The 20,000-nt window shown below is 37.3% G+C and overlaps 2 protein-coding genes across 2 annotated transcripts in view; both read left to right on the forward strand.

Annotated features, from left to right (window-relative positions):
* The window catches only part of LOC145481710 (Parkinson disease protein 7 homolog), an 11,115-nt gene extending 5,667 nt beyond the window's left edge, over positions 1 to 5,448 (forward strand). The window contains exons 2-6 of the mRNA XM_081460235.1: positions 1,883 to 1,984; positions 2,283 to 2,342; positions 2,946 to 3,015; positions 3,209 to 3,289; positions 3,506 to 5,448. Coding sequence (XP_081316361.1) covers positions 1,883 to 1,984; positions 2,283 to 2,342; positions 2,946 to 3,015; positions 3,209 to 3,289; positions 3,506 to 3,663 — 471 coding nt within the window. The 3' untranslated portion in view covers positions 3,664 to 5,448. The remainder of the gene's footprint in view (positions 1 to 1,882; positions 1,985 to 2,282; positions 2,343 to 2,945; positions 3,016 to 3,208; positions 3,290 to 3,505) is intronic.
* Positions 5,449 to 5,607: 159 nt separating this feature from the next.
* The window catches only part of LOC145481709 (uncharacterized), a 14,856-nt gene continuing 463 nt past the window's right edge, over positions 5,608 to 20,000 (forward strand). The window contains exons 1-23 of the mRNA XM_081460234.1: positions 5,608 to 5,863; positions 7,631 to 8,165; positions 8,944 to 9,806; positions 10,266 to 10,406; positions 10,623 to 10,940; positions 11,311 to 11,580; positions 11,734 to 11,850; positions 12,177 to 12,304; positions 12,527 to 12,563; positions 12,927 to 12,953; positions 13,411 to 13,574; positions 13,904 to 13,960; positions 14,376 to 14,551; positions 14,906 to 14,981; positions 15,821 to 15,897; positions 16,021 to 16,147; positions 16,429 to 16,503; positions 16,729 to 16,818; positions 17,194 to 17,357; positions 18,295 to 18,453; positions 18,613 to 18,692; positions 18,904 to 19,008; positions 19,465 to 20,000. The exon at positions 19,465 to 20,000 is cut by the window's right edge and continues 463 nt beyond it. Coding sequence (XP_081316360.1) covers positions 7,633 to 8,165; positions 8,944 to 9,806; positions 10,266 to 10,406; positions 10,623 to 10,940; positions 11,311 to 11,580; positions 11,734 to 11,850; positions 12,177 to 12,304; positions 12,527 to 12,563; positions 12,927 to 12,953; positions 13,411 to 13,574; positions 13,904 to 13,960; positions 14,376 to 14,551; positions 14,906 to 14,981; positions 15,821 to 15,897; positions 16,021 to 16,147; positions 16,429 to 16,503; positions 16,729 to 16,818; positions 17,194 to 17,357; positions 18,295 to 18,453; positions 18,613 to 18,692; positions 18,904 to 19,008; positions 19,465 to 19,628 — 3,948 coding nt within the window. The 5' untranslated portion in view covers positions 5,608 to 5,863; positions 7,631 to 7,632 and the 3' untranslated portion in view covers positions 19,629 to 20,000. The remainder of the gene's footprint in view (positions 5,864 to 7,630; positions 8,166 to 8,943; positions 9,807 to 10,265; positions 10,407 to 10,622; positions 10,941 to 11,310; positions 11,581 to 11,733; positions 11,851 to 12,176; positions 12,305 to 12,526; positions 12,564 to 12,926; positions 12,954 to 13,410; positions 13,575 to 13,903; positions 13,961 to 14,375; positions 14,552 to 14,905; positions 14,982 to 15,820; positions 15,898 to 16,020; positions 16,148 to 16,428; positions 16,504 to 16,728; positions 16,819 to 17,193; positions 17,358 to 18,294; positions 18,454 to 18,612; positions 18,693 to 18,903; positions 19,009 to 19,464) is intronic.

Raw genomic sequence — 20,000 nt, forward strand, 5'->3', positions numbered from 1 at the left:
TGATCATTTTTTGAACTAAACAACCCCTCCTCCCCCCCCCCTCAAAAAAGACAGAATGACTGGTTTTTTTTGTTTCAGATGCCTTTAAAGCATTAATTTAATAGCAAAAGCATTTTATCTTCAGAAATGTTCTTTACAAGTTAATCATAATTTTGTTTTCATTTTGGTTGCCATAATGAGAAAGAGACATATCATGATAGACATATCATGTAAAAGTTACATGGAGTATAAACTACTGACCATTAAGCCGATAGTAGTTCGTTCGTTTGTGATTTTTTATTCACTTTCATCTGAATTTTAAGCCAAATTCAATGTAAATCTTTTTCACCCTGGAGAGGTAACTAAAAGGGAGTTTATAAACTTAAAAGGTTTTTCAAATTTTCCTATTTTTGTGTCTTGAAAAATACTTTTATTTTAAGAGTAACTAGTCATTAGCACGTGCTTGTGCACGCGTATATTGAAAACATGACGGATTTGCCTTGATATTGAGTTCTGTCAGTTGAAAAATGGCTCCAGCTCACCAACGAGCATGGGCACCCCAATTTTTTTTTTCAGTCATTGTAATCAACTAATCATAAGCTTTGCATGAGAAAAGACTGATCCGATTTCTATTGCTGAAAATTGAATAAATAAGAAAAATAGCAGATACACTGTGGTCTTTTCTATTTTGCTATCGGTAACCACGTCAAGAAATTTGGTTCAAATTTTTAATCAAGCATTTAGCTTTCTGTCTGAATCAAACTTAAACGTTTATTTGTGTCCGACACAATGTATTAGCTGTAGTTTAATGCATGTTCTTATGAGTCTGGGCTTACAAAGATGTTAGAATTACTGGGAATGCGTTCTTATAATAAGCATTAAATAATGCCAAAATGGGGCATTTTCAATGCCTCACTGCTCCTTAATGAGCATGGGCACCCCCCTTTTTTATTTCAAAATTGAAGTTATCATATGACAAATATTCAGTGAACAAAGTTTGAACAAAAATCTATTGTCACTTTTATTTCAGAGGAATTACCTTAAGTGACCAAAAACCAGAATGTTGGAAATACAGCAATACAATCTATGCAGTTATCACATGTCCAGTGCATAATACAATATTTGATTCAATCCTTGGTTCATAAACAATTGCACTACCTGTAAAATGTAAATTGAGAGTCACTTGAAACTCAAATGAATTTAAAGCCCATGTCACAAGATAGAGGAACAAATGAATTGAAAGTGATAAGCAAATGAAGCAAGGATGTCTGTTAGTTACAACTCTTAAATATGTCAACCTTCAATTTTTTTCCCAGAGTATACTGCAACCAGTATGATGTCTGAAGATTTTCAAGGACATTATCAAAAGTTGTCCAGCTGGGTCAGAGAAATTTGTCAGTAGACATGAGTAGTCATTGACATTGAAGTCTTAACCCAAGGCATGAGAGTTGGCTGGTATACAGTAGTTAACTTCATGTAACTTCACCCAACCAACTACATTTTTACAATTTTTAATGAATTACATTATATATACCAGACAACATGCATGTAAAATGAGAAATTATTACAGTTGTGTACCCACAATGGAGGACAAAACTCCTTGGAACAGTCATGGAAAACCTTGTTTCCACATCCTTATCAAATAATCAGATGTAGCATAATTTCTCTAACCATGTGGATACCGAGAATGGCCCTCCCCTCCCCCCTCCAAACAATGTTGGGATGAAGAAACACTTTCAGGACCAGCCAAAGTGTACAGGGCTACACAAACTACAACATTGCTTGGGGGCGAGGGGGAAAGGGGGAGAAATTAAGGCATATCGTGTTAATTGGCATAAGAGTATTGTCCCCCATTGTAGCTGTTTTCTAGTACTGTAATTAATATTTACTGTTGCATGTTTAGGTTAAAACAGTCATTGGAGGTCTGACCAGTGCAGATCCTGTTGTGTGCAGTCGCTGTGTGAGTGTCAAGCCAGATATGAGTTTAGAAGATGCAGTCAAACAGGTACAGTTTTGTAAGTTTTAAATCAACATATAGTATTTCACTCAGAGCAGTCACCACATGTGTGCTATGAATTCAGATTTTATAGAGAAATTTTAAGGGTGGAAAGGCTAAGTGTTGTTGCTACCATTTTTGCTTTGAGAAGCCAGTTGTTGGATCAAGAACCATCTTGGAATATGACCTAATCACTCAGCTTCATCCTTTAATTGTCTTCAAAATTCCAATCTCTTTTCAGTAATCTTATTTAACTCATGAGATATGTTGTTGTTTTTGCTGAACTGCAGTTTGTGTTATTTGTTAGGGTCCGTATGATGCTGTCATTCTGCCTGGAGGACTAGGAGGATCCAACAACCTGGCAAAAGTAATTAATATACATCATTCTTATTTTTGTGATGTAACAGCTATAGTTAGTGTAATGGATTCAGCAAGTTAACAGGTTTACATACATGTACTACATGTACATGTATATCACGCCTGTGTACATGTACATTTGGAAACAGGTCCTGACTCAGTTGCTTCTTACTTGGCCTATCAGTCAGATCATTGTCAAAGTTAGGTTTTACATAGCTTTACAGTGTATGTTAGTTTTTCTCAAGAATTTTTAATTCACTGTTGTTATATAGTTTTTTTACAAAAAATTACATGTACACCTGCTGGTTACCTGTTGATAGGCAAGTGATCATCGATCTTGACTGATTAGCTAACCAAAGTAAATTATGTTGTAAATGTGATAAAATTTTAAACTCTGTAGTGCCCAGTTATACTATACTTAAATAGTAGACTTTTAAGTCTTAAAAGACTTAAATTATTTTAATTATTAACGAGAGAACGCCACAAAGAAAAGTAGTTTTTTTTTACATGTTAATGTTAGATCTGTTGTACATTAGTGATATTAGTGGAGGGGTACTTACAGCATTTTTAATTTTATTGGTATAATTAAATGCTGTGATTCTGTTATTTACAGTCTGCGAAAGTGAAAGAAATCCTTCAGGAACAGGAACAAAGTGGAAGAATTATTGGAGCCATCTGTGCTGGTATCAATGTTATGTTAAAAAGCAACTTAATTTAGCTGGGGTAAAAAATCTCTAGGGCTCTTTGTCAATGGGTTTTATCTGTTCATAGAAGGTATTGCATTTCTGAGTGTGAAGCTTATAGTAATCTGTGAGCCAGTTTAGATTTCTGCTTATTTATAGGGTTTTAGAAGCATTGTTGTCATTTGTTTGATAGCTCCAACAGCTCTTCATGCTCATGGAATTGCAAAAGGAAAGACTGTTACATCACATCCATCTGTGAAAGATAAATTGGATGGTGAATATAATTTTCTTACATTGTTTTATATGTACAAAATAATAGTTATTGCATCATAATTATAAAAGTAAAATTATCCTTTGTCATCTGCCCTTTTTGTGGTTTATCTCTGTCAGTAAATGCATATTATGAAAATGTATTTTAAAGTCATGGTGATTTATAGTCATTAAATATCAACTTTTTTGCATAACATTAAGTTGGTAATTTCTTCACCAGGCTATACCTATTCTGAAGAACGTGTGGTGCGAGATGGCAACCTGGTAACTAGCCGAGGCCCTGGTACAGCCTTTGAGTTTGGCATTGAGCTTGTCCGTGCTGTGCGAGGGGATGATGGTGAAGCAGATAAACTGGCAGGCCTGATGTTGATTAAGTAATAAGTCTATTACTGTCTTGCCACAGTTTGTTAAACTTAGTTGTGATCAAACTGGATATAAACCAGTTATGAACAATGTTACTATGTAGTGTTACCACACTATATAGGGGGTGGGGGTGGGTGTATGGAATCTAGGAATTTTGATGACATTTTTGTTAGAAAAATGCCAGTTATTGTGATCTACAAAAATTTATCACTTTTCTTTGACATTGTTTCTTCAAGTAATCCCTGGGAGTGTAACTGTGAAATTGTGTATTGAAGAGAAAATGGTACATGATTAATGTAGAGTGATTGATTCAAAATCTACAGTTCTACAGTATTTACGGATTCACACATATGTGTTACTTAGTATGTCAGCTTTGATGAATAATACAAATTACTTGTTAGGAAAAAGTTCAAAACAAATAAACTCAGCTCAGTAACAGAGTTTGGATATCTGATTGTTTTGGTGATCAGAGGTTTGTTCAGTTTCAAACTCGTGCAGTAATTAATGCATGTTTACTATATCTGTTAAGAGTAAGAATTATAGTAAGATAATAAAAGAATAAAATAAATAAAATTGAAAAGTCTTCCTGTATGTCATGATGTTTGAGTCTGCATCTGTGTATTTTAAAGTTGGCTGCTTTATGAACAAACCCATGTGGCTAGATATCTGAACGTTTTCAAAAACTCATTATAAGCAGTCCAACATAGTCCCTGATTTTTCATTGTTAAAGACATGACTTGGGAAGGTAATTGTCACTGCCAGCATGTGACACTGTTTGTTCACTTTCAATTTCCCTGAAAGGTGACCTCAGTGTAAATTTTTGTTGTATAGTTGAATGTTTAGACATTTGTATATTTTGCAACATAGATGCAGGATATTTGAGACTAGCATTGCAGTGCTCCAAGCCTACGGAGGCACTTAGTTTTTGTTCCTGATATTTAAAATGGAGAAACAAAATTGCTTGTTTTGACAGCTTGAGCATTGCAGAAAAAAAAAGTGTCAGCTCAGTTGCCCTTAATGATTCCTTATAAGGATCAGATGAGATAACTTGAATTATTATGTCATTGACTATTTCTTTTCAATTGCTTTTTTTTTTTCTTTAATTAATCTTCTCTTGCCCAAACCATTTGCAATTCTTTTGGAAAGAAGTGAAGATGAAATGTCTCTCAAAATGATTTTTATGAAATTACTAAAATACAGTTAATCAAGCCCTCCATAAAAAGATTTGAAAGTGAAGCAAGGGATAGGGGTGCCTGCCTTAAATATTCTTTTGGGGAGTTCTCATCCTCATATGAGAGACTCAAAATCACGTGTCATCTTGGAGCCCTTCCCTTTCCACGCCTTCAGGGGATTATCCCTTTGCCCTCTCGCGGACCCTCTCTATCTTGAAAGATAAGACTATTGTTGACGTAGACAAAATGGCTACGATGATAGGCGCATAGAAATATGTTCAGGGATAAACAACAGGATAGAAATGCGCGTAATAAGGGAAAAAAAAACTAGTGGCATACGTAATTTACATACGTAATAAGTTGTTGACTTCATGTCTGTACATCAGGTAAGGTGGTGTCGCCACTTGCGGTTGGAATGAGCCCATGACTTCCGGAACTAATTTTCATCATGTTTTTTTTGGCGTGAATGTTTTGAATCACGCCTTTGATGTGAATGTTTAAGGCCTTAAGTAACCAGTCTCTATTTGCATGGTCGAAAAAGGCATTCTTGTGACTGACGTATGAATGAAACGACGATGAGACAACATTAAACTTTGATAACTTTCAAACGGAAACAGGAACTACGGAAACCATGAGAACTGCGTGTGCCGCTTGGTCCAATACCGTTAAGTATAGGCCGAAAAGTCCGCGTTATATCTTTTTCGGTATTCAAAAGAAGAAAGAAGATATATTTCATGAAGATATGTTTCTTTATATGCTCCTCCAGGGCGGTGAGTATTGAGCTCAAACTTTTTTATCTAACCTGTGTTGCCCAGTCTCCCAACAACAAACTTACGGAAATGCGCAAACATTTCCCCTTCTGCTTTTGCACTGCGCATTTGGCATTTTGCTGCACAAAAGTGCGAGATTTGTCGTTACTTCCGATCCTTTAGAAATCGATAATATGGTGCTTTTGATACCTTAAACTACCGAGACAGGTAATATCTTTACTGCAGTACATGTGGTTGTGTCGTCGGCTTGCCTCAAATGTGGGCTTCTGTAGGGTAAGTCGATCGAATCATTGCTTTCGTGTTATGTTCCGTAGTGTCCTTTGTTTCCTGTTGGCTTCGATCTTTGGAAAATTATTTTGCTTATTTATGTTTGAGAGATATTGGCTCATTTATACCATAAAGCGGGTAACGTTGTATCTGTTTTACCTTACTTGAGTTGCTGGCGACACTTGTTATCGATCTATCTTGACTTGGGTTTCATACACACATACGCAAGAAATATTTTCGAATTGGTAAAGGACAATGCGATGTTCAGTTGCAGTTGAAATTTAAGAATTTTTTCTCTGTTTATGGCTGATAAGGTATAGTTACTTGTGAAAACCAACACGTACGTATTTGTCGTTCAAATTTATACAAACAGCTTGCTTTGCAGAGTTACGAATTCAGTACGTCTGTACCTTAGCAAGCCAGAACTTTGGTTGTCTATTTTAAGATTAATCTGTTCACCCATTAGTTTAGTGATATCGTCGAAAATAAAATAGATTTGCCTCCGGCTAGATTACAGAAAAGTGATCTTTTGACGTAAGACTTGCACTACATGTAAGACATACACAGTCGGGCCGTGTCGTGCATCGTATCTACTTTGCAGTTTTAGTAATAGAATTGATCAAATCATGTGATTCATCGAGGACAAAAAAAAAGACCAAGCAATATTCTGTCGCTAATGTAGTTTGTAAAGTCACATATTAGCAAAATCTCACAACAAACAACATTGCGTCAAACGTCAGTATTAGCACTGAGTAATATCGAGTAATTTGTAAACCAAACAATGATAGTTGTAACTGGTGAAAAATGTTTCTTAGCACTGTGGTCTTGACAACTGCTGTATCACAATTTGTGGTGGTAATTGACATAATTTTACAACAAGAAAAATCAACTGTTAATCAAACCCATTTAATCTATTGGGAGCTATTTTTACTGTGCTAATTAATCCTATGTGAATTGAATGGTTAAAATGCAGATTTGTTTTTATATCCACAATGCTTATGAGAGAACTAAGTTTAACAACTGCATTATTATTAGAACTAAATTTTGGCATTAATCAAAGGTTTAGCCCAAAAATAAGTTCATTAACTCAGACAAATGCAAGCACTAAGGATGTTGATGTTCAAGGTGATGTACTTTCACACAAAGAGATAGCTGTAACATAATTTTTGATTGTGATCAGCCAACCGAAGGCCGTGTTTGAGTACTTATTACATGTAGGTAGGTTGTGTATCATCTGCAAATGTGTTACATTGTATAGACTTCGCTAAGGCTGGTTGGTTCCATGTATGGCTTACAAACCTGTTCTGCTTAGCTCAGGTTTCTGCTCTCTTTGTATACAGAATATCAAGCAACTGGAAGTAACTTGTTATACTCAGTAGATGACTGTCCATTATACTCGAAGGTTGTCCCCATTTTCCAGCATGGCTGGCTTTTATTGAACGTGTACCATTTACTATTAATACTTGTCTGTGTATGTGTATATCTACTTTAGGTCCACAGTGGATCAACAGAATTACCTCGTAAAATTCTGGCCTTTTGTCACGTCAAGTGGTCTCATGCAGCAAACGATAAGCTAACCCTGACCCTGCTCAAACCCTGCATGTAGAATCTTTGGTATCCCTAACTTCTTGTAAAGCCAATAACTAGGAAATCAAAATCACTACTTAAAGTATTATGATAAAAATGTTCAAAGAATATATGGTCAGTAGGAGCTCATTACAGATCTGTGTAGTTTTAAACATACATCACAGCACTTTTGATCTTCCTTGTCAGGTATGGAGGAAGAAGATAAAGACAGAACATTAAAAGCTGGAGAGAAACCTTCAGCTGTGCACCCTCCGACTACTAAGCCACGCCCTGTACCTCGGCCACGAAACCAAGCCAAAGGAGCGACTACAACACAGAATGGAAAACCAGAAAAAATTCCTCCCAAACCTGTTATACTTCCAAAACCACGAAGACCACCACCTAATGCACCAAGTGCAAAACCAGTTGGTCTTGAGGAGGGAAATGTGACTAATAATAATGAGGTGGCAATTGACAAGAGACCTTTAAGAAAACCGCATTCAGTTACAGAGACAAGCAGCACCAGTCTTTCATGTAGTAACTTACAGCCTTCTAAAGAAACTACAAACAATGTTGAAACAAGTCATACTGAAAATGGTGCTGCAGATATTAACTCTGTGGATGATGAATGGTATGAGCCACTTAGACCAAAAACAGAAAGTGTGTCGTCAAACTCAGAAGATGATTATGAACACGTGACAACCATAGATAGAAGTAAAGACAGCCAAGCTATGGTTCAAAGGTCAGTTAAGAGAACATTTGAATTCAGAATGAAATCAGAGTTAATCACATTCTAAAAGCATCACCTGTGATTCATGTTGTGTATATTAAGAGTTTATAGGCTAACATTTCTGTTACCAAAAAATATTTAGTTTAAATTGTATCATACTATAGACACTTTGCATAGATGGTGCTAATGTTTGAATAACAATACTTATACATCCTAAGCCTCGTATTCATGTGAAAACTCTTTTGTCTGGAAACATTAACCCAAGGCTTAGGATGTAGAAGGTATTGTTGTCATTCAAATTTAGGGGCCATTTTTGCAAAGTGTCTATTCCAGCTCTAAATTTGAAGGATAGTAAGGATGAGTTGTTTTTGTTTATTCTAGGAGTGAATACTGCTTTCCTAGTGTAGACCTTTGACTGATTAGCCAGAATTTGGAAAGTGGCCGTCCAAAATGTGCTATAGGGCCTGCTCAGATGAACAATTCATAAGGCAACATATGAAAAATTAAACAATTTTCTTTGGAAAGTGGCCATCCACAGGACGTCTGGACAGCCATCTGGCTAAAAGCTTGCTGATTAGCTTCAGTAATAATTCAGTAAATTGTAAGATTCAAAGGGAGATATGCAACCTGTACTTGAAGAAACAGGATAAATTAATACTTCATACATAATATTACAACTGTTTCTCTCTGTACACACTGTTTTACAGCATTCTGGTTTGTTTAGAGTACACTTTCTCTCCTATAATAAGCTAGGACTACATGTAACTAACTGCCTTTATTAAATTTTCAGGGCTGACAGAATCACACCATCGCCTCCCCAGAAAAGGAGTGGAACTAATGCTGAATCCACACCATCATCTCCCCACAAAGCAGGTGGAATGATGGTTACACCTACCCCACTTATCACCCAGAACATAAGCAGCAAAGCAAGTAAAAACTCCCCACCAACCCCTCGTAAAATAAACGGTATGGTCAGTAAAAACTCCCCACCTACCCCCCGTAAAATAACCAGCACGGTTAGTAAAACTTCACCACCTGTACCGCGTAAAAGTAGTGGCATAGCTACTAAAACCTCCTCACAGTACCCCCGTAAAATAAGTGACACAAGACAACCAGAAGCCTATGGGGAGAGTGCAAATGCCAGTGAGGATATTTCTTCAGCTTCAAGAACTGTTGACTTACAACCAGCTGGAGATAAATCAAAGCCCTTGCCACCAAAAAAGCCTCTTCCTTCTTTGCCAAAAGGAATGGCTCTTCCTGGACAAAAACCACCAGCTGGCGAGGCATTGTCAAGTAAACCACCACTACCTCAAAAGCCTCCACCTGAGCTGGGTTCCTCTCCTAAAAAAGACTGTCCACAGTCATCTGTTGCTGCTCTAGCACAAAAATTATCAACAATTCCTGTGTTCCCATTCCGCGATAACAATACGGGTAAAGCCAGTGGTTTATTTCCTTCTCCTGGTACTTCTCCGAGAGCATCTCCTCTTTCCTCACCAAGACCTTCGCCACGTAACCTACATGTACCATTAAGTTCATCACCACCGAAATCTGATTCCAAATCAAAATCAAGTGAAGTTGGTAAGCCAAACCCTCTTCCCAGACCTGGAGCTTCACCACAGAAATCTTCAAGTCAACCATCATCTCCTCGACTTGGTAATGTAATATCATACACATTTGATTAGCCCAGATAATTGGAAACATTTTTTACAGTTATGAATTATTGCTGTGGCCAGACAGTAACTTTCTCGGACTGAAGACATTTTGCAGCCATTTTAAAGAGGTTCAATATCTTGTATTATATGTGCTGTATTGTGCATAAATTTTTATTTTTCCATTCTTGCAAAAAGTTTGGGTATTGTTTGGCATTTTTGCCTTCCATCCTGTACCTGTTTCCTCCATTAATTTTGAATGAAGCCTAGAAGAGTAATCTGACATAATAATGGCTACTTACAATTGAGTAGCATCAGATTCTGTGGTAGTACATATTAAATATATAGAATATTCCTAGACACTTCATAGTAAGGCAAACTAGCTGTTTCAGTACTGGACTTGTGTTGAGAGTTTTCTTCAGTCATTGACACCACACAATATTGTTGTATGCTCACTTTGCAGGACAAGAAACAGAGAAACATCCCCCAGTTAGACCCAGTCCTCCATCAGCTGAGGCTGTGGCAAGGGAAAGATCAAGAACAGTGGAAAGTCTTGAGGAAACTGAGAGTCTTCTAATAGATAACACCCCAAAAGAGATGGATGGTTAGCATGTTCACATTTAAAGCAATTCAGTGTTCTTATGACTTATTCTTCCACTTAAAATTATATTGGCAACTCTTACATGTACATGCAAAGGAATACAAACAAAACGAAGCATTATTTTTCCTATGAAACTAGATATATGTAACATTTTTAGTTAAGACATTCATTCATTGTTGTTTTGGAAGAGTCACACTTTCTGTTTAATTTTATCCAAAGGCCCTACTAGGAAATCATCTTTACCAGAACGCCGCAAGCAACGGTTGGCAACAGGACTTAAATCTCGCCGCCCTGGTGTCAAACTCCCCTCACAAAAATCCACACAAGCTCCATGTAATAGACGACCACCACCACCCCTTCCTCCAGGTGCTGTCCCTGTAGCTGACAATGCACCATCACTTAAAGTTCCACCTCTACCTGCTGTGCCTCGCCCACGACCATTGTCAGCTTTGCACCATACACAAGAGATTCCTGGTAGACCTGCTGTCAGCAAATCTGTGTCAGAAAGTGACATACAAAGGTTTACATCAGCTGAAGGTAATGCTTGTTGATCTTTAGTTCAAGTTGTGAATTTATTTATTTTTAAGTGGACTGCGACTTTACATGTACAGTACTTGAACTGATTTTGTTTGAAGGGATTTGTGTAGAATACATATATGTATATGTATACTGTAGCATTTCACATCTGAGATTTCTAAGCGTTGTACATGTATCTCATTATGACTTGAATTTTTTTTAACCAGTTAACATTACCTTACCATTATAAGTTTTCTTTGTCTCAATTATCATTATCGTAATCTGACAGTTCGGGAAATGAATATCAATTTGCAATTTATCTTTAATTTACAATTCAAACAAGTATTTGAAACTACAACATACATTTTGGTAATATTTCATTCTTTCCCAGACCAATCTCAGTACTCCTATGCCTATGACCATACCCTTCTTGGGGCCAGTCCACCCAAGCGCTCACTGTCAGCCCGTAATCCACCTTCAGCTACAGTGTTTGAGTCTGATAGTGCTTATGTTGCACCCGAGGAAAGTATTGTTAATGAGTTCATGGAAGACATCCGTGGTAAAAGTACATCAATGACCTATGAAGTAGCTGATGAGCAAAGTGTAGCTGGATTTATGGACAGTTTAAAGAAGAACCAGACATTGAATCGAATGCCTGCTGGTAAGCTCTTCTAATTAATCCAAGTCTGAAGGTAAATAGTAAATTGAGAGTTGACCATCCCCTTTGACAGAAGTTTTTTGACAAAATACTTCATATGTGAATAACATTAATACATTTGTGTACTGAAATGTTTTTGCGTGTGCCTGGTGACAGATCTGAGTACAGATGAAACAGAATCTGAGTCCTCTGATAGTGATGACCATGAGTATTTTGAGCCACCTATAGAGGAAAATCAGGAGGAAGAAGATGTTCATGATGACCATGATGATGGTATTTATTTTGTGATAATTTGTCATCGTGATAATTTTTTTGGTGCCAAAGATTGACTTTTTCAGAACACATTCAACATTAACAACATCTTTGAACTTATGCTTTTTCTTTTTTTTCCTCTTTGTTTTAATCTCATGTATCAGCCTTGTTTTCTTCTCGATCTCTATTTTTGCAAAAACTCATTCAGTTCTTGGAACTAAAACACATACATGTACACTGTAGTCTTCACTAACAAGTGAGTAATATTTGTACTGTACACTGTTGCACAGTATGTACTTGCTCTTTTTGTGTCATTGATTTGATTTTTTTTTTTTTTTTCATTAAAGCTTCTTCAGAGAACTCATTTTCATCAGATTCGTCGCATGAATATTGTGTTCCACCTGAAAATGCTTGTCCTCCTGAACCACCCTCCCACAAGGTGTACTATGAGGATGCAGAAGGTATTTATGTGCAGGTAAGACAGGAACATATGCTAGGGGACCACACCCTGAGCTCATCGTAGCTGTCAGCTTTGTCATGAGAGATAGTGTACTGTAAAGAATGAAATGCAGAAGTTTTGAAAATATTGCAACTCATTGCAAGTTTCCATGTTGCAAACAGTCTACTATTTAGAGGATCAAAACACTACTATAGTGTTAATGGATATTGTAATCAATGTTTTGTTTTTCTTTTCTAGCCTATCCACAAGCCTTCAGAGGAAGTATTTTCTTCAGGTAGCTAAAAATACAGAGTATATTTGAGGAAGATAAGCTAATGAACTGGAAGTAAAAAGCAAAAAACAAATTGGTTTGTGTTGTGAAGATAGATAAATAGCATTAAATCCTGTAAGTGTTGCTTAATGAATAGATGGAATTTACTCTGAGAAGGGAGTGATACTCACTTCTGATGATAATGAACTAAGTGAATTTGTCACTGACAGTCCCATAGTTAAAGTAAATGGTGTAATAAGAATTAAATGTAACCTTCAATAGTATTGAACTGACAAGGAAACCCAAAACTTTATAATATGATGTAGCTATTTCTACGATGTACAGTATAAACATGTACAACTGTAATGAAATTTGTTTTGTTTTTAGATGATGACAAAGACAGTATGGCTGAAGGTTAGTTGATACAGTCAAACCCCGCTCTACGGACACCCGCTTATAATGGACAGTTTTCTTTGTCCCGTCAACTAAAAAGCTCATATGTTTTCTCTTAAATTAGGGTGACACCCGGATAATGCGGACACTTTATCATGTCCCTTTGGTGTCTGTCTTAACCAGGTTCCACTGTACCATAAAAATCTGTGTTCAGTGGTTAAGTGATTATCATGCCTCTATTTGCTGATATACAGTGTCAGGTGGGAACTTGATTTTGACATGTTTGTATATAGCAGTACAACCTTGCTGGTCACTGGTCTTATACTCATCAATCAGGGAGAGGGGAGTACAAAAGAATTCCTGGATTTCGATCTTCTTAAGATAAATTGGAAGGTATCTACATCACATACAGTTTGGAGGTGAGACTATCCTCCTCAAAAGTCATTAATTTTGTTATCGGTGTACATGTATTCAACAGAACCTTTGTATCAAGTGTACACTAGACGCACACTCCAACGTGAAAGAAACCTCAGCCGACGCCGATTGAGCAGCGATGTGTCATTGAATGATGCGGCCTCTCTGGAGGAGTTGACAAAAGGAACACTGAGAAACATGAGGATGCTTTGGTGTGAACTGCCAGAGGTTTGTACATTGTACCATTATCTTTTTTTCATAGCTCAGTGAGACATTAAGAAAGGGCAGCTCTAGACTATACTTAGTTTTGCAACATTCTTTTTTCACCGCCCTTTGGGTAACAATCCTTCTCTTCCAGCGTTTTTTCTTTTCTTTTCTTTTCTATTTGTCAGTTAGGGGTAACTCCCCCCCTATTAAAATGTGTTAAATATTTCTTGATGGCTTTTTAAAGTAAACTTGTTTACTAGTAAGAATGAAACGATGGTCCGTTTCCTTGGTTGTATGTCAAGCTTTGGTTGAAGGACATGGTCTTATTTCGTTTTTTTCCCCGTCAACAGGTCACGGCGAGTGGAATTTTAGACATCATAAAACCAGAAGAACGGAAACGACAAGAGGTTTGTACTGTTTGTTTGTTATAAATCAACCTAATGTTGCAGCCCTGGAGTAGAAAAAGTAGAATTAAATCAGATTCGTGAAGGTAATGGTCCGAGTGGCAAGTAACTGAAAGCAGTTTGCCATCTAGCTAAGAACACTGTAGTCTCTCTCTATCATGGCCATTATTTGAGTCCTCAAAAGTAATGACTCAGGAGACTGGAACAGGCGCCGAGTTCATTCAGTGGCCAATTGTGACCCACTCCTAGTTTAATGAAGCCGTCATTTTGGAGTTCTTTTTTATCTTTAAATCATTCCCAACACTGCAGCAGAGTACAATACATGTAGCTGATTTTGGTATTTAATATGTATTATTTTAACTGTATTTGCCGTGAAAAACGCAGATTTCTTAACGTTTGTCAAATGTCTATTTTGCAGGCCATGTTTGAAGTGATTACGTCAGAAGCGAGCTATCTAAGAAGCCTCAACATTCTGATGTCACACTTCATCAACTCGGACGAGTTGTCTTCAGGCTCCTCTCTGTGTGTTTTAGAACGAGGCCAGTCACATGTTCTGTTCTCGAACATCAGTGCTATCAAATCCGTCAGTGAGAGGTACGCACACATGTAACCGTTGACACAGCAGTAATCTGTCACACTTCTGATGTCATCCATATTTAGGACTGTAAAAAGTATTGTGACTTTTATGTAATGTAAAATGCGTTTTTAAGAACTTATTTATTATTATTATTGTTATTATTACTCTATTTGGAATGAAAATCTTGATATCATGACTGAATACGTTTTCCCTTAACCATATTCTGCAAGTTAATTCGGTAGTTTCTCTAGCACTGTCTGTGCGTTTAACGCTGAGTGCCAACAGAGTCCAAATTGTTTACACAAGAGTATTGTAGAACAGAATGTACGCAACTAATTTATCAATCTGTAAAACCCTTCTATTAATTTTAGCTTTCTCCAAGCCCTCCGAGCACGTCAAAAAGAAGCTGTGGTCATTTCGTCTATAAGTGACATCATAGTAGAATACGTAAGTGAAACTTTTTTTTGCAACTGTCACTATGCACAGTGATCAAAAAGAAAAATTACACATTTTATTTGAACTTTATGGGAAGGTTTGTACCTGATGTTGGTTAGAAACCTTTGGTTTGGTCCATTAAAGGGAATTCTGACTAAAAAACAGTTTTGCTCCAAATCATAGGCTGGTGTTTGTGTTAAATTGTTTCAGCGATTTGAAGTCGATAATTCTTTGCCTGTTTTGAAAGCTGGGCATTTACTTTCAGCTATTTAGGATTTCAAATTTCCCACGTGCTGCCATGTTAATTTTTGCAAAACCTGATGGGAAATTATGTCGTCAATCCTAAGGTGGACCTTTTCGAAATACAGCATTGTGTGAATCTTAAGACATAAAAGTGCTTATAATCGTTTATAATTCACATTCCAGACGAAATTTTCAGTTCCAACAAGAAATCTTCTTATGTAAACTCCGTGGGGAGATCTCTGACCGCGTAAAAGACGTCCTTAAGTACCATAAAATAAACATGGCAACGCTCAGGTGATTTAAACTGAAAACCAAACACTTCGTATTCGAGCCACTTACAAAGATATCAACTTAAATCCCCAGGACCAGTTTAAGAGAACCATTGGGTGTACTTTGGAACTTGAACTTAGTGCTTTTCAGCCAAGATGCCCTTAAACTGCCGATAAATTAAAGGAATTTAACCAGCCCATGGCAACATAAATATCATTATTTACCTACCCCCTCACATGACATCCATATTGAACCACCTTAAATAATATATTTATTTTAAACTAATCGCGAAAAAACACAGTTTCCATCACACATGTACCTCTCATTTCTGTACACAGGCCTCAAACTTTTTCGATGTTTATGTTAAGTACTGCTCCAATCAAACCTACCAGGACAGGGCGTTGAAAGACCTTAGGTGAGTTGGAACTTGAGCAATTTTCTCCACGACTGCATGAAGCTTATGTTTGTGCTTTCACGTACTCTCACATGCCTTGTCTCTGTATTACCTAAGTCACTGTTATTTCTGTCGTTGTTATAGGAAGAGTGTGCGTTTTGTGGATGCTGTGGCCAAACTCCAATCATGCAAAAAGGCGCAGGGTTTGACACTACAGTCCTTTCTAGTTCTTCCAATGCAAAGAATAACACGTCTTCCATTACTAGTAAACGTGAGTACTAACTGCTGTGAAATGTGTTTGTCACTTAAGATCTGCTTGCAGGTCACGGATTTGTGTTCGTCAGTCAAACCCGGATTACAACGTGCAGACCACGGCAGAACTTTTCACCAGTTGTAAAAAATAATATTCAATTTCCCCTTCGAACATAACACGTTAGAAAGTGACTGAAAATGAGGAACACCCTTGTGCTTTTCAGTCGCGTAGTTTCTCTACTGGACTTTACCATTGTTCAGGAAGGATTTCTTGAGCAGGTGTTTTTACTGTCTTTACAGGCTATTTGTCATCGCTGTGAACCTGGTAGTGATGAGTACAATAAAACAGATAGAGCCTTAGCTGCCATTAACAAGGTGATGATTCTTTGTTGTTGTTGTTGTTGTTGTTGTTGTTGTTGTTGTTGCCATTGACGTCAGTGCTGTGGGAATCGCTTCTCACACCACCCGGCACCCCGAACGACCAAATTTTACTAGGATTATCTTTGATCAGAACTTTGTTCAAGTACATTTGAACTGGGCCCAGATACAAGTTATTGGTACTTTGTCAGGTTAAAGAAGTCTACCTTTGTACTGTTTCAGATTGTGAATGATTGCAATGAAGGTGCAAGGAAGATGGAACGAATGGAAGAAATATGTGTCTTACAAACGCAGATCGAGTTTAAAACAAAGGTGAGAGAACGCAGTGTGGATTAACACAGTCGAAGACATTTCTGAGAGGTTTTTTGAACTTTTTTTCAAGCGAATTGATACTTCCACAGAAGACGAGATGTTGAGCACGTCTTTAAAAATTGTTCTAATTTACACACTGCTAAACATAAATTTGAAGTGAGTGTGATATCGGCTTTTCACGTAAAATTTTGCATGCAATTCCCTCGTCGGACATGTTTAATTATCGCAATACAATTTGTTTGTGCGTTGTTAACATTTTAACTCTTCCTCTTACTTTTTAAGCGTGTTGCCCAGGGGTTATTTATGTGATCTTTGGTTGAGGAAAGATTGTATATTGTTTACAAGTCTGATGGTTGTTATTTATTGTCCATTTAGCCTCTTGCCCTGGCGACACCAGCACGGTATTTACTTCGACGAGGTGATTTACTGCAAGTCAGTGTGGAGGACTCAAGGAACCCCCTGAAGAGATTAAGACCCAAATTTAAACCTGTCTATATGTTTCTGTTCAACGATCTGCTGCTCCTGGCAAAGAAGAAAAGGTAGGGCGGTCAGTACATTAGTTTAGCCAATCCTGCTGCAAAAAACTGCTTTAAAAATGGTTAGAAACCATCATCAGCACTCCTTTAGGTTACTTGTTATCGCATGCCGGCTGTCATCATAATGTAGCCGGCATCTCACCAGTAAATGAGTGAAAGAAACTTTAAGGATAGTCTCTGTTGATGACTAGCACAAAACTGATCCTCGTCATGTATCTGATTGGCTCTTACCTGCGTGCAATAATCAACCAAATGGAGAACATCATGTCAACATAATATCAACATCATGTGCTGCTACGTTTTGAGTATGTTTTTTTGTTTTTGTTTTTGTTTTTTCGACCCAAATTCTGCACGTTTCTCTCCCGTGGACTGAATTCAACATATGTAACCGGACACCTATGCCAGGCTTAGTGGGAGTCAAGAATTGTGTTTCTTTTTTTTTTTGGATTTATTACTATCTGATGAGGATTTCAACAGGGCACTGGTTTCAGATGGTGTCGCGTAATAACACAGCAACTAACGCCTTTCCATAAATATCCTGCTATTGCTTTATCTTTAATATCTTTAATAAGTATACTCCTGAAACAGTGGAGCTATACTAGGAGTTGAAAATAACTATGTATACCATTTCGTAGCCAGTGAACAAGCTCTCTAGTGGAAGATAAAGGGTTGAGAAGAAAAACCCACCCCATTCCCCCTTGGCCACTTCACTCTCACCCAGTTTCTTCTCGGCCCTTCCAGCCGGAGCCTGTTCACAGGCTAACCCTGATTTCGCTGCTGGTAATCAAAATATACGTTGTGAACTCTTTACTTCCCAATTATGATTTTCGTGAATTTACCAACTTCTTTTAACAGGATGTCGCCAAACTAAGTTATACATAAATGTAATTTACTTTAAACACGAGAACTAAACTTTTTGTGTTATCGTTTTGACTTTCAGTGAAAATCGCTACATTGCTCTTGATTACGCCACACGTAACATGACACAAGTGGACGAGCCACACGACTCTGAGATAAATGTCGACCACATGTTCTCTCTGGTGTTACTAGAAAATTCAGAATCGAAAACCAAAGAGTTTTTAATGGCGGGAATCACGGAGTAAGTTGTTTTAGTTCAATAATGGTCTGAAATTAACCGTTAGGTGTGCCTTTCCTTTCCGTTGTAAAGAAATGCTTCATGCTTAATTTAATTAATTTTTTCTCGCTAGACTTAAATTTTAGGTTGTTTGTTGACTGTTCATTCCTTTTCTCTCGTTAGAACGGACAAGACTCGCTGGATGGAAGCGTTTAAACCACCAGCCGCCGAACAAGAAGGAGAAACTGTTTATGCTACTTGGGGTAAGCACAGTTAATGTTCCTAACACTCATTACTGAATCAAGATTTGATTTCTCCGTACATTCTCAATAGATTGTTAATCAAACAGGTAATGAGAACAAAAGAAATCATCAATCAAGTTGGGGGAGAGTGTTCCGACGTTGTGAGTAAACTTGGTTTTGACGAAATGTGTGTCGTGAATATTTACTGTATGTCAACTGAATTACTTTGTAGACTGTCCTCAAGTGAACGCTCTTCACAACTACACCGCTCAACAACCAGACGAGCTCTCCCTTTACGAGGGTGACGTCATCAATGTACTGAAAAAACTCCCGGATGGTAAGCTCGCGCACATTGTGGTATATTTTATGAAAAAAAGTGGAGTTGGGTTCCTTGGTAGAAAGTCTTTCCCAGTCCGTAAATCACACACTTTGTTCTCCACAGTTGAGTTAATAACGACCTTTTCACTCTTACGTGATTTTGTTCAATAGTGAACGAACACCATTACAACTGCTCAGTAACTTCATTTGAATAGTCGCTACCTTGCACAGCGAATAACCAGTGACAGTATCGCTCAGTAGCTATCATGAATGTTCGGAACACTTCGTACACTAGGGATTTAACTACACATTGTGAATGAAGAACTACTTTATAAAGCGTATTAGACAAAGAGTGAAAGTGTGATAACCAGAAATGAATAATATTTTTGAAGTTTAGCATATTCTGGAATTAACTACAATGGAAAAGCGTGTTATAGAGAAAAAAATGTGTAATTTATGTGTCCTCTTATTCCAGGATGGTATCACGGAGAACGATTATGTGACGGAACTCAGGGCTGGTTTCCTGCCAATCACACGGAGGAAATCCTCAATGAACATGTTCGCGCCCGCAACTTGCGTCAGCGATATAGATTGTTAGCGGCTTCCCAGCATCTTATTGGTGGAACACTAAGAATTTGATCACGTGATGATTTTAGAGATATTTCAATGGCATTTTCAGTCAAATTCAAAGTTTAAATCTTAGTCTTACCCAATTCTGTAAATACGTGCAATTTTATGTTTTTCAAAGCAAGATATATTTTAGTACAAATATTTTTATAGAACTAACGTCCCAGTCCGTCTTGGAGTTAAGTGACCTTTGCTAGATTTTTTTGTGGTAAAGAGGAACTTGAACTGAAAAGGTGTTCAGGCTGCGCCATAGTGAATTAATGTTTCCAGAAATATTGATCGTACTTGAACAGTTTAAAATTGAATTTGCTTAATCTATTACCGAGTTTAGAAGCACGTTCTACACGATGTTGAAAATGAATCAACACTGAACGTGTTGAATTG

This window comes from Orbicella franksi, chromosome 3, assembly GCF_964199315.1.
Source record: "Orbicella franksi chromosome 3, jaOrbFran1.1, whole genome shotgun sequence".
Lineage (NCBI taxonomy): Eukaryota > Metazoa > Cnidaria > Anthozoa > Scleractinia > Merulinidae > Orbicella > Orbicella franksi.